Consider the following 19153-nt stretch of genomic DNA (forward strand, 5'->3'; position numbering starts at 1 on the left):
TATGGTGATCGAAATGACTAGTAGTGACTTATTTATGTGTAAAATTTCTATGTAAAGACACTTTCTAAAGAATTCAAAAATATAATTTCATTAAAAAAGGATGTGTATATGTGTGTGTGTGTGTGTGTGTGTATGTATCTATGTGTGTGTGTGTGTGTATCCTATCTAATAATAGACAAACATGGTAATTGACCGTACAGTGGGGCCTTGACTTACGAGTGTCCCGACTAACAAGTTTTTTGAGATACCAGCTGTCTCTCGGCCGATTTTTTGCATTGAGTTGACAGAGTAATTTGAGTTAACGAGCTCCTTAATGAGCTTGGTCTCGGAACGAATTAAACTCGTAAGTCAAGGCCCCACTGTACCTTCACTACGCCTCCCATTGGCTAATCAGTGAGATATGCAAATTAACCGCCAACAAAGATGGCGGTTAATTTGCATACGTAGGCGCGAAGCAGTGGAGCGAAGACTGAAGGCGGCTCCAGCCGGGGCAGCAAAGGCTTGAAGGCAGCTTCGGCCGGAGCGAAGGCCTGGGTCCCTGGTGCCAGAGGAAAACCGGTGCCGGCAGCCAGGGGCATATATATATATATATATATATATATATATATATATATATATATATATGTCTGCATATACAAAGAGCCTTCCAAATGTTTAAGACAGTTATAAAAATTGTGGGGGGAGGATGTATTTTAGATGTAACGATATTTAATGATAGTTAATCAGAAGTAACTGGATTTAATCAGCTTGTTAAATTTATATATACCTGTATATGAGGCACCTATTTTTTGCTAATAACCTGCTTATTTCTTCACATGGATATATTATTCATGTGGGGTTCATGCCTATTACTACCTATATTTGAGTTTTCACAAATTTTACAGTTTTGCTTTTTTTGTTATAAGATGAAATTCGCCACAGTTTGAATACCATTCTTGAAAAATCCAGGGAATCTATCTTGTAGTAGAACAACACAGTCATGCTGAGGAAATGCAGCATTAGCTCTGGAGATCTTTCATATTCTTACCAGTTCAAGGCAACACTTGAAAATAATGCAATAATTTCAGCACATAACTTGTATTGAATCTATTTGTAACTGCTAAAAGATCTTATTGCCAAATATACAGACAAAATAAAGGTCTCATTATAAAGCAGTTAATTCCAATACTACATTTCCTTTGGTTGTTTGAAGGAAAAATAATTGAGTGTTGAATGAATTTTATATTAAGACCAAATATTCTATAGTTATCTCCATTAAAATTTCAATTAGAAATCATGGCTTCACTTCACAAAGGGTTGCAATTGTGTATTGTCATTAGTGATGTTTTAAGATAAATTATTGAAGATTTTGTTTTGTGTTTCAACAAGGATAATAAAACTGTTATAGTTTACACAGTTGGAATACCTGTCCCTCACCTATTTTTTTTTAATTGATTTCAGAGAGGAAGGGAGAGAGAGATAGAAACATCAATGATGAGAGAGAATCATGGATCGGCTGCCTCTTGCACACCCCCTACTGGGGATCGAGCCTGAAATCTGGGCATGTGCCCTTGACTGGAATTGAACCTGGGACCCTTCAGTCTGCAGGCCGACACTCTATCCACTGAGCCAAACTGGCTAGGCCCTTTTCTTTTTTATCATAGTCCACTTAAAGGCCTTTTTACTCCTCAATCCTGGCCCACTCTGCAAAAATGAAAGTTTATTACCACAGATATACTAGATATACTGCATATTTTTATGTACTGTGGCTCTTCAGGGGGCCACAACCCAAAGGATCTATGATTGTCCCTCAAGGATCAGTTTTGCCCTGTAGGGGTTGATAGTGCCCTCGCTTAAAATGCTTGATGTACAGTACTCATTCAAGGGATTCCGCTAATCGTGTTGTCATCAGGTTAATTCCCATGCTATCCATGACTTTATGACTCTCTGCTCTTTAATAGGTTCAGAAAATGAAAATTAAATCAAGATTTACCCTTAAATTATTGCTTCTAAAATCCTTCTCCACACCAAATAGTTAACAATGAACAACACAGGCAGTAAGGCTCTAACTAAAAGTGGACAATCACATGCAGGAAATGGCTTCAGTCAGTTTAATCTAAAAAAATATATGTAAATTTTGCATTTTACTTATTGGTACACTTGTATTCATTTCAGTATTAAAAACTATTAACAATCTCACATCCTTGAGTAAAACTGGTGCTCCAGGAAAATGTACTATTTATATCCACATATTCTTGCACTTATTTTGATGTTGCTATTGCTCATAGGAGTTAAAAGTACTCTGAGCATGGACAACAGCTCTAGAGTAAACACATGCCCTTTCAATAACTGTTTTTAAGGATGATCTTTATTCAGGTACAGAAATTCCCATGGAGTTGGTAAAATTCCATCAGGCCATGTACTCCAAAACTACACTATCATAACTCAGGGAACTGTGAGATAGCTTTATCTTCTGTGTCATTGCATCCTTCTCCTACCCACACACTCTAAAGCGAATAAGGACCTGCTGTCTCCTACCATTAGACATTGTGAAAAAGAACAAGTGGGTACAGTGGAGGCTGTTTATGAGCTTTGGGAAGAAATGTGTCAAAAGAGAGATTCATTTAAGTAATTTGCTCTAATCAGCATGGAAATGGTCTGCCTCTTTTTTAAAAAACAGCTTTCCCTATTCAGGTTGTAGGATATTTTGCTTAAGATCTTGCTTAAAAGCTTTCCTCAGAAGTGTGCACTCACAAAAAATGGCATGTTTTTATCCTCTTCCACACCTCTGACATTCCTCTTAATAGCAGTAATTGCTGTTTTCAGTGTAGCAGTGATCACTGTAAATGTGAACTCATTGTCCTTTTTTTAATCATCTCCTCAGCACATACACCGAACATTACATTAATTAATTCACATTATACCTGACTGGGAAGGGACAAGTAATAACTCTAAAAATGGAGACACAGGCGTAGATTTGGAGAATGAGAATTGTAAAAGTAAATTGCTTAAATCAGAGTTACTCAGTATCTTAGAGGCCATACTGAGATGCATCTAACCAAAACAGCCAAACAAAATAACTATGATATTCAAAATTGAATAAAATATTCAATGACAAGTAGAAATTCATAAATATGTAGTATATCTAGTATATCTTTGGTAATAACAACAGGTGGTAAAAATTTGCAACAAAGATTCCATTTTTCCATTTGTAGGCTCTAATACATGACACAGTTCAACCTCTGGGCACTTGTAAGATTCTGAAGAGTTATCAGCACAGTCTGGGGGAAATAGATTTTGAGTTAGGCCAATGAGGGCTGGGATCTATGAGTTTTGGATTTAAAAGGGAAATCCATGTATTGAAAAAATATTTGCTTCAATCAGGTTTTATTTTTATTAAAATGTCTTCAAAATCTGTCAGACTCATTCCAGAATGGGTTTAAATCATTTTCTCTAGTTGATATTTCCAATATAGTTTGTGTGCAAAAATAAAATACCAGTTCCAGAATGAGAGACCTTCACTACTCTAACTAGAGATTTGATTTAATTGTAGTATGTGCAAGTGTTTTTTCCTTGCTAACTTAGGTTTGCTAAATTTTGCTTACTGCTTATTTTTACAAGCAAAGAATAGTTTTCTCTTAAATAAAATTAGTCATCGGAATTTCATTGCATTTGGCCAGTATTCTTTAGAGCAGCCTCACAGAGTGGATAGGTTTCCTGGGGATTTTTAATAGGTGCCATCTACCACGATCAAAGATACATACGTTTATTAAATCTAAAAGCTCTAAATCATAAGACTTCACTGCCAGTTACCCTATTTGATGCGACTCTGGCTGCCTTCCTGCACTACTTTAGCAGTACATACACCTAGCTGTTCTTTCCACAGGTGTTTGACATTCGTGTGCACTTCTTAGTATTTTGGACAGAAACACAATAACAACTGTAGAAAACATCTTAGAAAATTATCAGCAGAATACAAGGAATTTAGACTTGATTTATGTCTAGGTACTTTTCTCAGTTAAATCAGAACAGAGATTTCAATGTATAAATTCTGTGGTAATTGATTAAAGGAAGGCTTGTTAGAATTTCTAATAGTTTTTTTGGAAATGATTAGAAGCAAAGTATAATTTATTGCTCATGTCTGCATAACATAATGGAAATACTTAATAGGAAAATAAATGGAACCTCAAAACACAGTAAACAATGCAATTTAGCAAACCATAAATATTTGAGATATTTAGTTATAGCAAGAAACAATACAGACTTAGCAAGAACCAAAAATTAATGTGTTCTTTTATATGAGCAGAATTCAATAAGCTTTACCTACCACTGTAATATTTTTTCAAACAAAGCATTATCTTATAAGAAAGAAAAAAATTAAAAACAAGACTATTATCCAGTTTGGTATGGAACCAAATATTTTCCTCTTGGATGCTTTTATGTATGCTATATAGATACTAAGAGGCCTAGTACACGAATTCATGCACCAGTGGGGGCCCTCGGCCTGGCCTGCGGGATCAGGCTGAAACCAGCTCTCCAACATCCCCCAAGGGGTCCCGGGTTGCAAGAGGGCACACACCAGGCCGAGGGACCGCACGGGTGCATGATCAGGGCAGGGAAGGAATGCAGAAGGTTGGCCAGCCAGGGAGGGACCACTGGAGGGCTCCAGGGCGTGCCCAGCCCATCTTTCTCAGTCCCGATCAACCAGACCCCAGCAGCAAAGCTAACCTACCAGTCAAAGCTCACCTACCAGCCGAAACCGGTTTGGCTCAGTGGATAGAGCGTCGGCCTGCGGACTGAAGGGTCCCAGGTTCGATTCCGGTCAAGGGCATGTACCTGGATTGCGGGCATATCCCCAGTGGGAGATGTGCAGGAGGCAGCTGATCGATGTTTCTCTCTCATCAATGTTTCTGGCTCTCTGTCTCTCTCCCTTCCTCTCTGTAAAAGATCAATAGAATATATTTAAAAAAAAAAAAAAAAAAAAAAGCTCACCTACCACTGGTGGTCAGTGCACATATAGCAACTGGTCAACCCGTCAACTCTTTGCCCCCTAGTGGTCAGTGCATGTCATAGCGAGCGGTTGAGTGGCTTTAGCATATCCTTAGCATATTACTCTTTGATTGGTTGAACAGATGACCAGACACTTAGCATATTAGGCTTTTATTATATAGGATTGCTAGAACTGTGAATGGGATGATGTTTTTTGCAAGTTATCTTCTCATATAAAAATATCATACTTAGAAAAATATGAAATAAGGTAATGGATAATATTTTATGATTTAGATTTTATTATTGAAAATATCTACTTACAGTATCTCCTGAAGCACTGGGAAATGTGGCGAGGCAGCAGAGACTGGGAGGGGATAAGATGGGGGCAGGCGGCAAGAGGCATAGGGGTCCTAGCCTCACCATCCTCGTTTACTTAACCGTGTTCTTGAATTTATCACTTGGCATTTGTGTATGCTCTAAGAAGAAAAAAGGTAAATAAACATTGATGTCTACATAGTGTTTTATGGCGTAAATTTGACAATTTTTATTGTAATATTTTTAAAATCGTAGGCATCTCAATTAAAGTACCAAATATAGATACATGGCAATCCATGAAAGAGTATACAGCCCTCTCAAGTTGCCAGCCCATGCCCTGGTGATGTGTATGTGGTGGTGGCCTGTAATTTTCTTTTGTCTTAGTAAAATTACTCTCCACTTTTAGGCACCAATGTCATGTGGTTTAACTGAGAGAAACTATTATCATCAGGGGACTGATCTGGAACTCAACGGGCCCTTGCTAATATTTTGTCTGGCTTTGCTTTTTCTCAAGCAAAACTTCCTATATTGGAATCTGGATAAAGTATTTGAGCAAAGTACTTCTGTTCAACCTATTAACTAGCAGTAGACTCAAGGCATCTACATTTTATTTTTATTTCCACCCCTCTGCCTGGGATCAGTAAGGCATCACTTAATAGCATTATTAACTTGAAAAATCAGACAGGCAAAGACAGTACAAACATGTTTCTCAGAGCAGTGCTGCTGTGACATGGGTGGGATGGAGGGCCAGGTCGGGTGTTCTGCAAGGAATGTTTGTGAGCTTGTAACAGACTTTCATCTAGTAGACACTTCCTCCATCTAGTAAATAAGGATGCGCTATGTTGCCAGAGTAAAAGCCTATCTTTTTCAGGCAGGGTTTTTCCTTCTATATCTCTTTGTAAAGCTTGAAGAATAATATGTGGAATTGGAAATAAATTTGTGTTAAACATAGGGACAATGTAACCTACCCTACAATCTATCCTATATAATAAGAGCCTAATATGCTAAGTGTCCAATCGTCTGGTCATCCGTTCAACCAATCAAAGCATAATATACTAATGATATGCTAAGGCCACTCAACCACTCGCTATGGCATGCACTGACCACCAGGGGACAGACAGTTGACCAGTCGCTATGACGTACACTGACCACCAGAGGGCAGATGCTCTGACCAGTAGGTTAGCTTGCTGTTGGGGTCCAGCTGATCGGGACAGGTGAGATATGCCCTGGAGCCCTCCCGTGGTCTCTCCAGGGCTGGCCAACCTCTAGCGTCCCTCCCTGGCCCCGATCATGCACCTGTGGGGTCCCTCAGCCTGGCCAGCACCCTCTAGTAATCTGGGACCCCTCAGGGGATGTCGGAGAGCCGGTTTCAGATCAATCCTGCAGTCCAGGCCAAGGGACACCACTGGTGCACGAATTCGTGCACCGGGCCCCCTCTAGTGTGTGTATGTATGTATGTATGTATGTGTGTGTATATATATAGGCTTTTATATATATATATATATATAAGCCTAAGCAACTAGCCGACCAGCTGGTAGCTGTGACACGCACTGACCACCATAGGGCAGACGCTCAATGCAGGAGTGGAAACCAAAGGCATGGAAATGTAGAATAGGGTGATGAATCTCAGAGGGAAGGGGGCGGGGGGAGGGCGGGAAGAGATTAACCAAAGATCTTATATGGATACTAGAGGCCCGGTGCATGGATTCATGCAACATGGGGTCCCTCGGCCTGGCCTGTGGGGATCGGGCCAAAACCAGTTCTCTGTCATGCCCCAAGGCGTCCCAGATTGCACAAGGGTGCAGGCCAGGCCAAGGGATGCCATCAGTGCACGAATCCATGCACTGAGCCTCTAGTAGTGTATAAAAAGGAAAAAAAAGTTTAGTTGTAGAGAAAATGAAAAACAGATTTTCATATAAAATGAGATCATACTAATGTTTATGTCTTTCCTTTTATCTCATTATCTAAATGATGCTTCTCTTTAAAATCTACACAGATGGTTCACAAGCACCAGCCAGACCTCCTAAACCACGACCCCGAAGGACTGCACCAGAAATCCACCACAGAAAACCCCACGGGCCCGAGGCAGCATTGGAAAATGTCGATGCAAAAATTGCAAAACTAATGGGAGAGGGTTATGCATTTGAAGAGGTGAAGAGAGCCTTAGAGATAGCGCAGAATAATGTTGAAGTGGCCCGTAGCATCCTCCGGGAATTTGCCTTCCCCCCTCCAGTCTCCCCACGTCTGAACCTATAGCAGCCAGGACTGTCACCATCCTCATGTCAAGCAATTGGTGCATATTCCAGGAGCATGGAAAGGAGAGACGTGCAGTGGAATTGGAGAAAGAAGGTGTCTCCTCTTCACGTGGCTTCTTGAAGGGCCTAGAAGAGCTGCTTCTCCGAAGACAGCTGCTTGCTCAGGATGGCCACAGCTGCGGCTTCTTTATTTTTGCTAGCCATACTTTTAAATCAGGGTTGAACTGACAAAAAAAATAATTTAAAGACGTTTACTTCCCTTGAACTTTGAATCTGTGAAATGCTTTTCCTTGTTTACAAGTTGTCGAAGTTGCAGTTTGTTTTTAGTTTTGTTTTTTTTATACTTGTACTGTGTTCTTGACGGACCCTTTGTTGAGCGGTCAGGTCTGCTGTAACATTTCCCACCAACTCCCTTGCTGTCCACACCAAACAACTAAGTCACATATTCACTTTGGTTCCTCCCCTCAGACCTCATCCCCACCAACTGCATCTCTCCCATTTACAAGATGCTTTAAAGGTTCCGATTTTCAACATATCAAACTAATGCAAAAAAAAAAAAAAAGTGTGTGGCCTTCACTACTGAGTCTTCTTTTGGAAACCATTGTTGTGAGATGGGGAAAATCTGAATGTATAAAGCATTTTTTTTTTTTTGCCAGTGAACTGCCTTTTATAAAGTGTTTTCATATAACATAGAGGAGCTTCCCTTTTTAGTCTAAGTTTTGGGATCTTAATCTTCTTTATTCTCATCTTTGTCATCCCAAGGGTGTCACAACTGTAAAAACCTGAACTATTTGAAAGCAACTACCTGCAGAGGTGGGGGAAATACTCTCACACATGACAATGTGTATAGAACTTGTATAATGATGTCTCCTGATATGTATGCCTGAATCACTGCGAGGCATGCTGTCTCCCCAAAATACGCTCATGACTTTCAGGTAAAATTATGGTCATACCTCTGCCAAGTAGAGTCAAGGTCATTTCTTATTTGAGTGATTACAGTCTGGTACCTAACAGGTTTAGGATCCAGTTCATTTTGCAGTGGAAACATTAAATCTTTGATGCACTGTTAAGTGCTAATGCTACTGTGGCAAATTTTTTGTTTTATTTTGTATTTTGGGGTTTTTTTTTTTGCAAAATTCTTAGTAATTTTCTCTTTGCAATCAAATTACAATTCGTATTAAATTTGTAAATTCATTCATTGCTTCACAATGCTCCATCCAGTCAGGTGAAAGAAATGTATAGTTTTGCCTTTTTTTTTTTTTCAATATGGAGGTTGGTTCTTCAGAAACCGTGTTGATACTTTTAATAACGCTACAAATATTTATTGTGCATCTGTGATGCGATCAGCACTGTTTTTAAAGCACAAACTGTTGCAAGCTGATTTCAGTTTGATTCTTTATCTGCGCTTTTGATGGTAAAAGTCTCACTAATGGACAAAGCCTAGAAGGTTTCCATCAAAGCTTCGGAATTTTTAGGCAATCTGCTTTTTTTTTCTTTCCTAATGACAAGTTAGTGGAGAAATGAGACAAAACCAAGTCTGTGTAAAGTATCTGAACCACAGAAGGTGTTCTAAATACAGACTAATTGCAGGATTGTGCATGCTTCTCCCACTCCGTAACTTGACACACAATGCGATGTAAAAAGGTGCATCAGATGGTGAGCCGCTCTTCAGGACGTGAAAGGACACAACCAAACATCTAGCAGGTCCCATGGAAAGTAATGCTGTTTAAGACGTATAGTGACCTGGAGGGGAACTGATGCGATCCTTGCAAAGTGACACCTGCCCTCACCTGACAGTTTCACTGTCCTGATGTGAGGTCCTTGAGTCACACGCCTTGGATAGTTTGTGCTTGTGTTTTAATTTCTTCAGGTGATTCTGAGCCGATTGATGTCCCTGGAAGGGGATTTTTAATTTGCCTTAGATATTCTTCCTGTGAGTTTGGTATATGACTGCAGTTTTCTTACATTTTTAAAAATTATATTGGCTAATTCTCCATTGCTTTATGAACTCCCTGTTATTTCATCATGGTTTTTCAGTTATATCATCAGTTTTGAATGTCACATGGGACTAGCACTGTATTTGGGGCTTTATGACTTGCTGATCATAGGTATAGTCTGAAATCTAAAAGTTGCCACTTTATTGTGATAACATTGTTATGACAGTCTTCATAGATTAGAGAATGATACAAAATACAAATGTTAGAAAACAGTACATTCTCAAATAATTTCTGAATAATGTGAACATTTCAAGTGAGAATTAGAAAAAAAAAAAAAAGAAGAGACTTATGGAAATATAGTAAATTAGACGAAAATTTTTTTAAAAACCTATTTTACTAACTTCCACCAAAATCTCTACAGCTTGTACTCAATAGCAACCATTGGTTTGTCATTAAAAAGAATGAATCAAAAACTTGTACAGAATGGAATGAAAAGACAAAACTTTCTATCAAAAACTGTCATGAAAAGCTCATTGCTACCTATTACTTATGACTTATCAAACTCCAAGAAAAATTTTTGAGGAAAGAATTAAACCCAAATATTTTTAATTATAAAGTGATTGACCATTAATGGTTGATAATGATCCCAACTTGGTTTTACTGTGATCCAAAAAGTTAGGCATCCCTCACATTTCTCCAAGACTTGGTAGTATGATTAATTTTTTAGCTGGTATGCTATAATATCCCTAATATTTAAAAGAAATCATGAACAGCATTAACCTGCTCTCCCCCATCCCCCAACATGTTCTAGGGGTAAAAGTATTTATCCTCAATGGTAGTCAAGTATATTAATTTCCAAAAATTTATTTCCCTGTAATGTCTGTCATATCCTGGCCAGATTTTCTGAAATTGAATCAGAGCAGTGCTTCTTTCCACAAAGATGACCTTGGCCACATTGCAAATAGTCTTAATATAGACTCCCAGTTGCGACTTCGAAGGGCCAATTTTTAAACATTTCACACACAAGAACACAACGATTTCTTCATAATGTGAATTTCCTTTGTAATTTCAGAAGTATTTCCTACAGTTTGGACCTTATGATTCCTCCCCAATTTTCAACTGAAAGCTTTAATTTGCACTGAATTATAATTCTGTTTAAAATTCTAATTATTTCTCTTAAGCTGACAGATTTGGATGCAAATTATGACATGTTTTCAACAATACAGGTACTACCTGTTAACCTGGAATTTTAGTGCTTCTAGGAAAAGTTTCCAGAAAAAGCAATAGAATGAAGGGTTTTCTTCCCAATTACTATTTTATTTTTTAAATGCCTTTTTAAAAAATTTGTCTAATGTGGCAAAATAATTATGTGTTCAATTAATTTATATTTTATTCATCCTTTTTCAATTCTGGTTATTGTGTAAACTCAAGTACTTTATCTGTTCTTTCAAGGTATTTTATAAAATTAATGTTAACTAAATGCATAATCGGTATGTTCTTTTCAAATGAACACACACATTTCTTTCAGAGCATTTCTATGTTGTAATTTGTCTTCTTCATGTTAAGCAAAAGACATTTAAGAGCTGATTGGACAAAGTAATGCAAAGTACCCATTCCATATCATTATTTTAAGATATTTAAGATATTCAGTTCCATGTCTCAGGACTGAAAGTCAAAGTTATATTAAGCTCCCAAGTAAGAAATACATATCTGGGAAAGACTGAAGGATGACATACCAAATAATCTAATAAAAGACAAATAGGGTAATTAACCGTACCTCCAACATGCTTCCCATTGGCTAATCAGGGTGATATGCAAATTAACTGCCAACCAAGATGGCAGCCAGGCAGCTGAAGCGAATATGAGGCTTGGTTGCTCCAGTGATGGAGGAAGCCAACGTTCCCCGCCTGCCGCTGCCAACCTCTGAGCTGCACTCTAAGAAACAATGTTGCAATTATAGAAGTTAAACAAACCCCAGAAACCTGCTTTCAGCCAGCCGAGCCTCAGAGCTGGAGCTGCAGCAGTGTTTCAATTATAGAAGCCAAACAAACCCAGATACCTGCTTTCAGCCAGCCGGCCTCAAAGCTGGAGCCGGCTCTCAGCTCCAGTGACAGCCATAGAAGGTAAATAAATCCCAGAATAAGAAAAAAAGGAGAGGTTGGGAGATTCAGTCACCTGCCAGCCTGAAAATGGCCCTCAGCCCCTCACCCAGACTGTCCAAGCACCCCTGTGGGGACCCCCACCCTGAAGGGGGTGTAACCAGCTGCAAACAGCCATCATCTCCTCATCCAGGCTGGCCAGGCACCCAAGCAGGACCCCCACCCTGATCCGGGACACATTTCAGGGAAAACCAGCCGGCCCCCACCCATGTACCAAGCCTCTAGTAAAAGGGTAATATGCAAACTGACCCTAACAGCAGAAAGACTGGGAATGACTGGTCACTATGACACACACTAACCACCAGGGGGCAGACGCTCAATGCAGGAGCTGCCCTCTGGTGGTCAGGGCACTCTCACATGGGGGAGCTCTGCTCAGCCACAGCCAGGCTGATGGCTGCCAGTACAGTGGTGGTGGTGGGAGCCTCTCCTGCCTCCTCAGCAGCACTAAGGATGTCCGACTGCAGTTTAGGCCTGCTCCCCGCTGGCAAGTGGACATCCCCTGAGGGCTGCCAGGCTGCCAGAGGGATGTCTGATTGCCATCTTAGGCCCATTCACCCGGGGAGCAGGCCTAAGCCAGTAAGTGGTCATCCCCTGAGGGGTCCCAGACTACGAGAGGGCACAGGCCGGGCTGAGGGCCCTCCCCCCCGAGTGCACAAATTTTTGTGCACCAGGCCTCTAGTATAATTGATAATTCCTAATCAACAATAACATCTGTTCTCTAAATTCTTGTGTGTTTTTTAATCACTTGTTCCTGGACAGTATATTGTGAGGAGAAAACAATGGGGATAAAGAAGCAATATGAATAACTTTTTAAATCAAGAACCTTAGCAGAATGTTGTGAAAGTAATTGGTACATGCAAAATCCCATGCATAGTAGTAATAATTATACCCTCAAAGCACATAGAATTAAATGGGAGCTATACATTAGCAAGTAATCCTATGTAATAAAAGCCTAATATGCTAAGTGTCTGGTCAGCTAGTCTGCCGTTCAACCATTCAAAGCATAATATGCTAATGATATGCTAAGGCTGCTCAACCGCTTGCTATGACGTCCTCTGACTACCATGGGGCAAATGCTCCGACCAGTAGGTTAGCTTGCTGCTGGGGTACGGCCCATCAGGACTGAGTGAGATGGGCCGGACATGCCCTGGAGCCCTCATTCAGTCCCTCCCCAGGTGGCCAACCTCCTATGTCCCTTCCCAGCCCTGATCATTCACAGGTGGGGTCCCTCGACCTGGCCTGTGCTCTCTCACAATCCAGGACCCCCTCAGGGGATGTCAGAGAGCTGGTTTTGGCCCAATCCTGCAGGCCAGGCCGAGGGACCCCACTGGGGCACGAATTCGTGCACTGGGCCTCTAGTTCCAATATAATAAATACCATACATAATTTATCACATTGTAATGGAATTCTGAGCTTACCATAAGTGCTTAAGAACTTTTACCGAGCCTTTACTATATATATGGAACTTAGTATTAAACCATTTAATCCTTTCAATTACCATCATGCCTCATCAAGGACAGGGATGAAAGCAGGGTGTGATAATCCCCTTTGGAAAGTTTGGCAAATGATAAGGCTGAATAGCATTTTGTCAGCCTAAAAGAGGAGCTAGGTTTTTGTGGTTGTTATGAAAGAACTCCAAAAGTAAAGCTTTTCAACTGGGAATATCACACATAATAAAAATACTGTTATTTAGGCAAAAGCAGGAAGTAGTGGGGTCTGAGGAAACCAGAAGAGCCTGGAGAAGGTATATGTAGGGGAAGGGGAAGGACAGTGTAGACCAGTGGACACCAACCCTTCAGACCTCACAGACCACCAGTGGTCCACGGGCCACCAGTTAGCGACGGCTGGTGCAGACCACTCTACAATCCAAGGAACCATGGGATCAGGAAATACTTGCTAGAAGTCAGAGATGACATTACCATGAAAACACCAGAGGAATTAGAGTGTGCCATGTTAATGATAATCAGGAAACAAGCTAAAGATTTAATTTTTATGCCTCTTCTTTATGTATCTTTTGTTTGATTTTCAAGGCAAACCTGGGAAATATTCTTAATTATCTGTTTTTGCTTCTTTTTCATCCTGACTACCAATACCATCTTTTGGATCTGAATTATGACTCCCTAAAATATTAAATAGTCTCTAACTGACCTCTATTGCTCTAATGAAAGACAGAATGAAGTTTTTGAAATTCAAATCCAATGTTACTTCTCGACCGAAAACACTTAATGGTTTTCTACTGTAGGGATTCCTTCTCTGCATTCCTCTTTATACTTACTTCCCAGCCTAGCCCCTCTTCACTTATGAGCTTGCAACTGCCCAGATGTGCTCTTGTCTTTGTACATGTTACTACTTCTGACCCTTTCCCTTTTCCAGGCAGGTCAACTCTTTTTTTTTTTTAAAACCAGCTCAATCACTGGCTCTGTGAAGCATTTCCTATCTTGCCCCACATGTTGAGATGAGCACGGCATCTTTTATGTTTCACAGCACCAATCTCATAACACTTCACGTGTGATTTTGCAATGACTTCATTCCATAGATGGTCCAACTACACTGAACTTCTATAGTAGAAAAAGCAAGTCTAATTTATGTTTGTCCCATACTCCTAATAGTGAGCCCAGCACATAGTACACAATAAAGTGTTTCAAGTAAATGAAAATTGCACATTTACGGTAAAGAGCAAGAAGTGGAAACAATCTCGAGTTACCTCTGTGGAATAGCATTTGTGAACTTGCTTTCTTTACCCAAGGCCTAGAAGAATCAATAAGCCCACTCACTAACGTGATTATAGTAGATGCCTTAATTTTGTTGTCACTATTTGGATTGGTAGCAAAAACTCTATCTAATAATAGACAAACATGGTAATTGACCATACCTTCGCTATGCCTCCCATTGGCTACTCAGCGAGATATGCAAATTAATCGCCAACAAAGATGGCGGCTTATTTGCATACTGCAGGCAGGGAAGGACAGCCAATGCAAGCCACCAGCGCAAGCCGCCTTCCGGGCCCCCATATGCAACCCCAGGAGCCACCTGCCTGCCACCCCTGTGATCAGATCCGGTCCCAGGGGGCCGCAGGCCGGCCCCGGAAGCCCTAGAAGCCACCGGCCTGCCTGCTGCCCCCATGATTGGATCCCGTCCCGGGGGCCAAAGGCCGGTGCCAGAAGCCCCAGAAACCACCTGATATGGCAGTTACTCTCTAAGTAAGCACTCTGAAAGTCAGTGGCATAAATGCACCAATTAAAAGATAGATTATGAGGGTGAATCAAAAGCAAAACCCACTTTAAATATAAAGACACATATAGATTAAAAGTAAATGAATTAAGCTGCAGCCTGTTTTGCTCAGTGGATAGAGCATTAGCCCGTGAACTGAAGGGTCCCAGATTCGATTCCAGTCAAGGGCATGTACCTCAGTTGCTGGCTTGATCCCCAGTCCCTATCAGAGCATGTGCAGGAGGCAACCAATCAATGTGTCTCTCCCTTTCCCTTCACTCTCTCTAAAATTCAATGGAAAAATATCCTTGGGTGAAGATGAACAAAAACAAAGTAAATGGATTAAGTAACATTAAAGAGATTAAAAGAAAAATATATTCCAAATTCTGTTAGTTGTATAATGGTTATGTTTAAATTATTAACACCTAAGAAATTGGGTGAAGGTTACATATAATATGCTGTAGTATTTTATAGGTTTTTTTTACATGTATGAGATTATTTCAAATTAAAATATTAAAAAATTAAAAATTAATAAAATATTAATTGAAATGTATCTGCATTACATGAAAAATCTAATTGCTTCTAGCATAATTTATTAAATTGTGCTAAAATTTACAAGGGTTCAATTAAAAAATATCTTAATTCTAAATGATATAATAGAAAATATATAATAGTGCAGTTATAAGCACTTACCTACCTGAAAATAAAAATTTAAAGAAGTGAATTTAAAGAAGGGATAAGCCAAAGAAAATATATGCACAACCCATGGACACAGACAACAGTATGGTGACGGCCAGAGAGAAGTGAGGGGCAAGAGCTTGGTAGAGGGGGAAAACGGGGGGTAATAGGGACATCCTATATAATAATAATGGAAGGCTAATATGCACATTGACTGAACAGCAGAATGGCTGGTTGCTATGATGCGCACTGGCCACCAGGGGGCAGACATTCAATGCAGGAGCTGCCCCCTGGTGGTCAGTGCACTTCCATATGGGGAGTGCCACTCAGCCAGAAGCTGGCTCATGGCTGGCCAGCGCAGTGGTGGTGGCAGGAGCCTCTCCCACCTCTGTGGCAGCACTAAGAATGTCCAACTAATGGTTTAGGCCCAATCCCTTAGGGGCCTAAGCCTTAAGTCGGACATCCCCCGAGGGCTCCCTGGCTTCCAGAAGGATGTCTGACTGCAAGCTTAGGCCTGATCCCCTGGGGAGTGGGCCTAAGTCAACAGGTAGACATGCTCCAAGGGGTCCTGGACTGCAAATGGGCACAGGCCGGGCTGAGGGACCCGCCCCCCCCCCCCTCGATTGCACAAATTTTTGTGCACCAGGTCTCTAGTTATTTAATAAAAAAATCATATTCACAAAGTAAAAGCTAGGAGATAGCCCTAGCCAGTTTGGCTCAGTGAATAGAACATTGGCCTATGGACTGAAGGGTCCCGGGTTTGATTCTGGACAAAGGTACATGCCTGGGTTATGGGCTCAATCCCCAGTAGGGGGTGTGCAGGAGGCAGCCTATCAATGATTCTCTTTCATCATTGATGTTTCTATCCCTCTCCCTTTTTCTCTGAAGTCAATAAAAATATATTAAAAAAAAAAAGCTAGGAGTTATACAAATATTTTGGTAAAACTCAAACCTGTTTTTTTAGTAATTTGAGAAGTGAGAAGAATACTTAATTCTTCATAAACAGCATGTCTATTCAAAAGACTACTACTCAACAGATTCCTATAGCAATGTAATAGTGGTTAAAATACAGGCTCTAGCCAAAATAGAGAAGAAGGTAAATCCTGAACTCACTACCTCCCATGAACCATCAAAATGGCAATTATAAAGCAACCATCACTGAGAACCACTGAAGACTATTTAGAATTCCTATAACTAAGGATATAAAGAAGCCATGTCAGGATGGGTAGGAGAATGGAGATGTGGTTAGAGCAGGTCCCACATGGATGGTATAGTGATTAATAAAGAAGGATATCTTGGCTGCAGAGACCTCCCTGATAACCTTGGTTGGATTCAACACAAGTAGAGGCCAGCCTCAGCTAAAACTGAAGTCTCACACTCAGGCTTGGCACAAGCAGCAACCAGACTTGGCTCACACTGTAGTTCCCACACCCAGCACACACAACACTAGCCTCAGTTCATAATGAAGCTCCTAACAAGTGGCCCCATGCTTGGCACAAGTAATGGCTGTGTAGCGCCCACCAAGTGACCATAAGCCCAGCTTAAATGGCAGGCAGACTTTGCTTACATCATATCTCCCACCTAATGGTCCCAAGTCTCACACACTGATGACCCAGCTGGTACCAGAGCCCTGCTAAAGTGATTCCTGCACTGTTGGGCCAGCCCTCACATAATAGCTGGTCCACTGCAGTCAGGGCCAGTCCTCACAAACAATCAACTCGAGGTCACCCTGACATGCCTGTGGCAATCACAGCCCAACTATACAATAAGAGGACATGTGCAACCCATATGGGACACCCATGGAGCACCTAGCTCTGGTGACCAGGGAGGACTCTTCCACTGGGCTACGCAGGACACTTTCAACATAAGCCAACTCTTTGAAGACTGGGAGATGTAGAGGATCTACCAAATACATAGAAACAAACACAGAAAGATAGAAAAAATTAGAAGACAGAGAAATATGTTCCAAATTAAAGAACAGAACAAAACTCTAAAAAAAAATAACTCAATGAAATGGAGATAAGCGATCCACCAGATACAGAGTTTAAAACTATAGTTATAAACATGCTCAACAAACTTGGGAGAAAAACAGATGGCTCAGTGAGAACTTCAACAAAGAGACAGGTAATATAAAAAAAGAAACAATCAGAACTGTAGAATATAATAACTGAAATTAAAAATACACTAGAGGGAATCAAATTAGATTACATGATGCAGAAGAGTGAATCGCTGAACTAGAAGACAAGCTAGTAGAAATCACGCAATCAGAACAGCAAAAAATAAATTTAAAATGAGGATGTTTATGAGACCTTTGGGACATCAAGAGTGCCAGCATATGCATCATACATATCTCAAAAGGAGAAGAGAGAAAGAGCTATAAAACAAACAAACAACAAAATCCTGAAAACTTGCCCACCCTGGCAAAGGAAATAGACCTACAAGTCTAGAAAGCACAGAGTCCCAAACTAGATGAATTTAAAGAAGACCACACCAAGACACATCCTATATAATAAAAGCCTAATATGCAAATCAACCAAACAGCGGAACGACCGTGGAATGACTGGTCACTATGACATGCACTGACCACCAGGGGGCAGATGGTCAATGCAGGAGCTGCCCCCAGCCCACAGGCCCCAGGCCAGCCGAAGTGTGTGCCAGTAGGGGCACCCCTGGTCGCCCCGCCGGGCACCCCACAGATCGGCCCTGATCGCCGGCCAGGCCTAGGGACCCTACCCATGCATGAGTTTCATGCACCAGGCCTCTAGTCATAAATAGCAAAAGATAAAGAGATAATCTTAATTGGCAGAAGAAAGAAGTTAGTTACATACAATGGGATGCCCCATAAAACTATCAGCTGATTTTTTAACAGAACTTTGCAGGCCAGAAAGGAATGGCACCATATATTGAAAATCATAAAAGGGAAAAGCCACAGCAATCAGACAAAAAAAGAAAAAGAAAGAAAATACATCCACATTGGAAAGCAAGAAGTAAAACTTGTCATGATTTTCAGATGACATAATACTATATAGAAAACCCTCAAGATTCCACCAAAAAACTATAAGAATAAATGAATTCAGTAAAGTTGCAGGATAAAAGACTAATATTCAGAAATCTATTGCATTTTCTATACTAATAATGAACTATCCGTAATTGAAATTAAGAAAACAATCCCATTTACTATTACATCAAAAAAATAAAATAAAATACCTAGTAATTTCACTAGGAGGTAAAAGATCTGTACTCAGAAAACTATAAAACACTGATGAAAGACACTGAAAAAGATACAAAAAAGGGAAGGATTTATCAAATTAATGGATTAGAAGGATAGTGTTCAAATGTCCATATTACCCAAAGCATTATATAGATTCAATGCACTCTCTATCAATCTATCAATGGCATTTTTCACAGAACTAGAAAAAATAATTCTATAATTTATATGGGACCACAAAGACCCCAAATAGGAAAAGAAACATTGATTAGGTATCACCCTACCTGATTTCAAACTATACTACAAAGCTATAGTAATCAAAATGCCAGTATGGTACTGGCATTAAAATAGACACACTTATTAATGAAACAGAATAGAGAGCACAGAAATAAACCAAAACCAAGATGGTCAGTTAATATATGA

General features: G+C 40.3%; 1 protein-coding gene across 1 annotated transcript in view; it reads left to right on the forward strand.

The window, feature by feature from the left end:
* Positions 1 to 10041, forward strand: part of CBLB (Cbl proto-oncogene B) — a 246578-nt gene extending 236537 nt beyond the window's left edge. The window contains exon 19 of the mRNA XM_081086562.1: positions 7280 to 10041. Within this exon, the coding sequence (XP_080942688.1) occupies positions 7280 to 7539 (260 nt within the window). The 3' untranslated portion in view covers positions 7540 to 10041. The remainder of the gene's footprint in view (positions 1 to 7279) is intronic.
* The last annotated feature ends 9112 nt before the right edge of the window (positions 10042 to 19153 follow it).

Source organism: Myotis nattereri, assembly GCF_964212035.1.
Source record: "Myotis nattereri genome assembly, chromosome: 3".
NCBI lineage: Eukaryota > Metazoa > Chordata > Mammalia > Chiroptera > Vespertilionidae > Myotis > Myotis nattereri.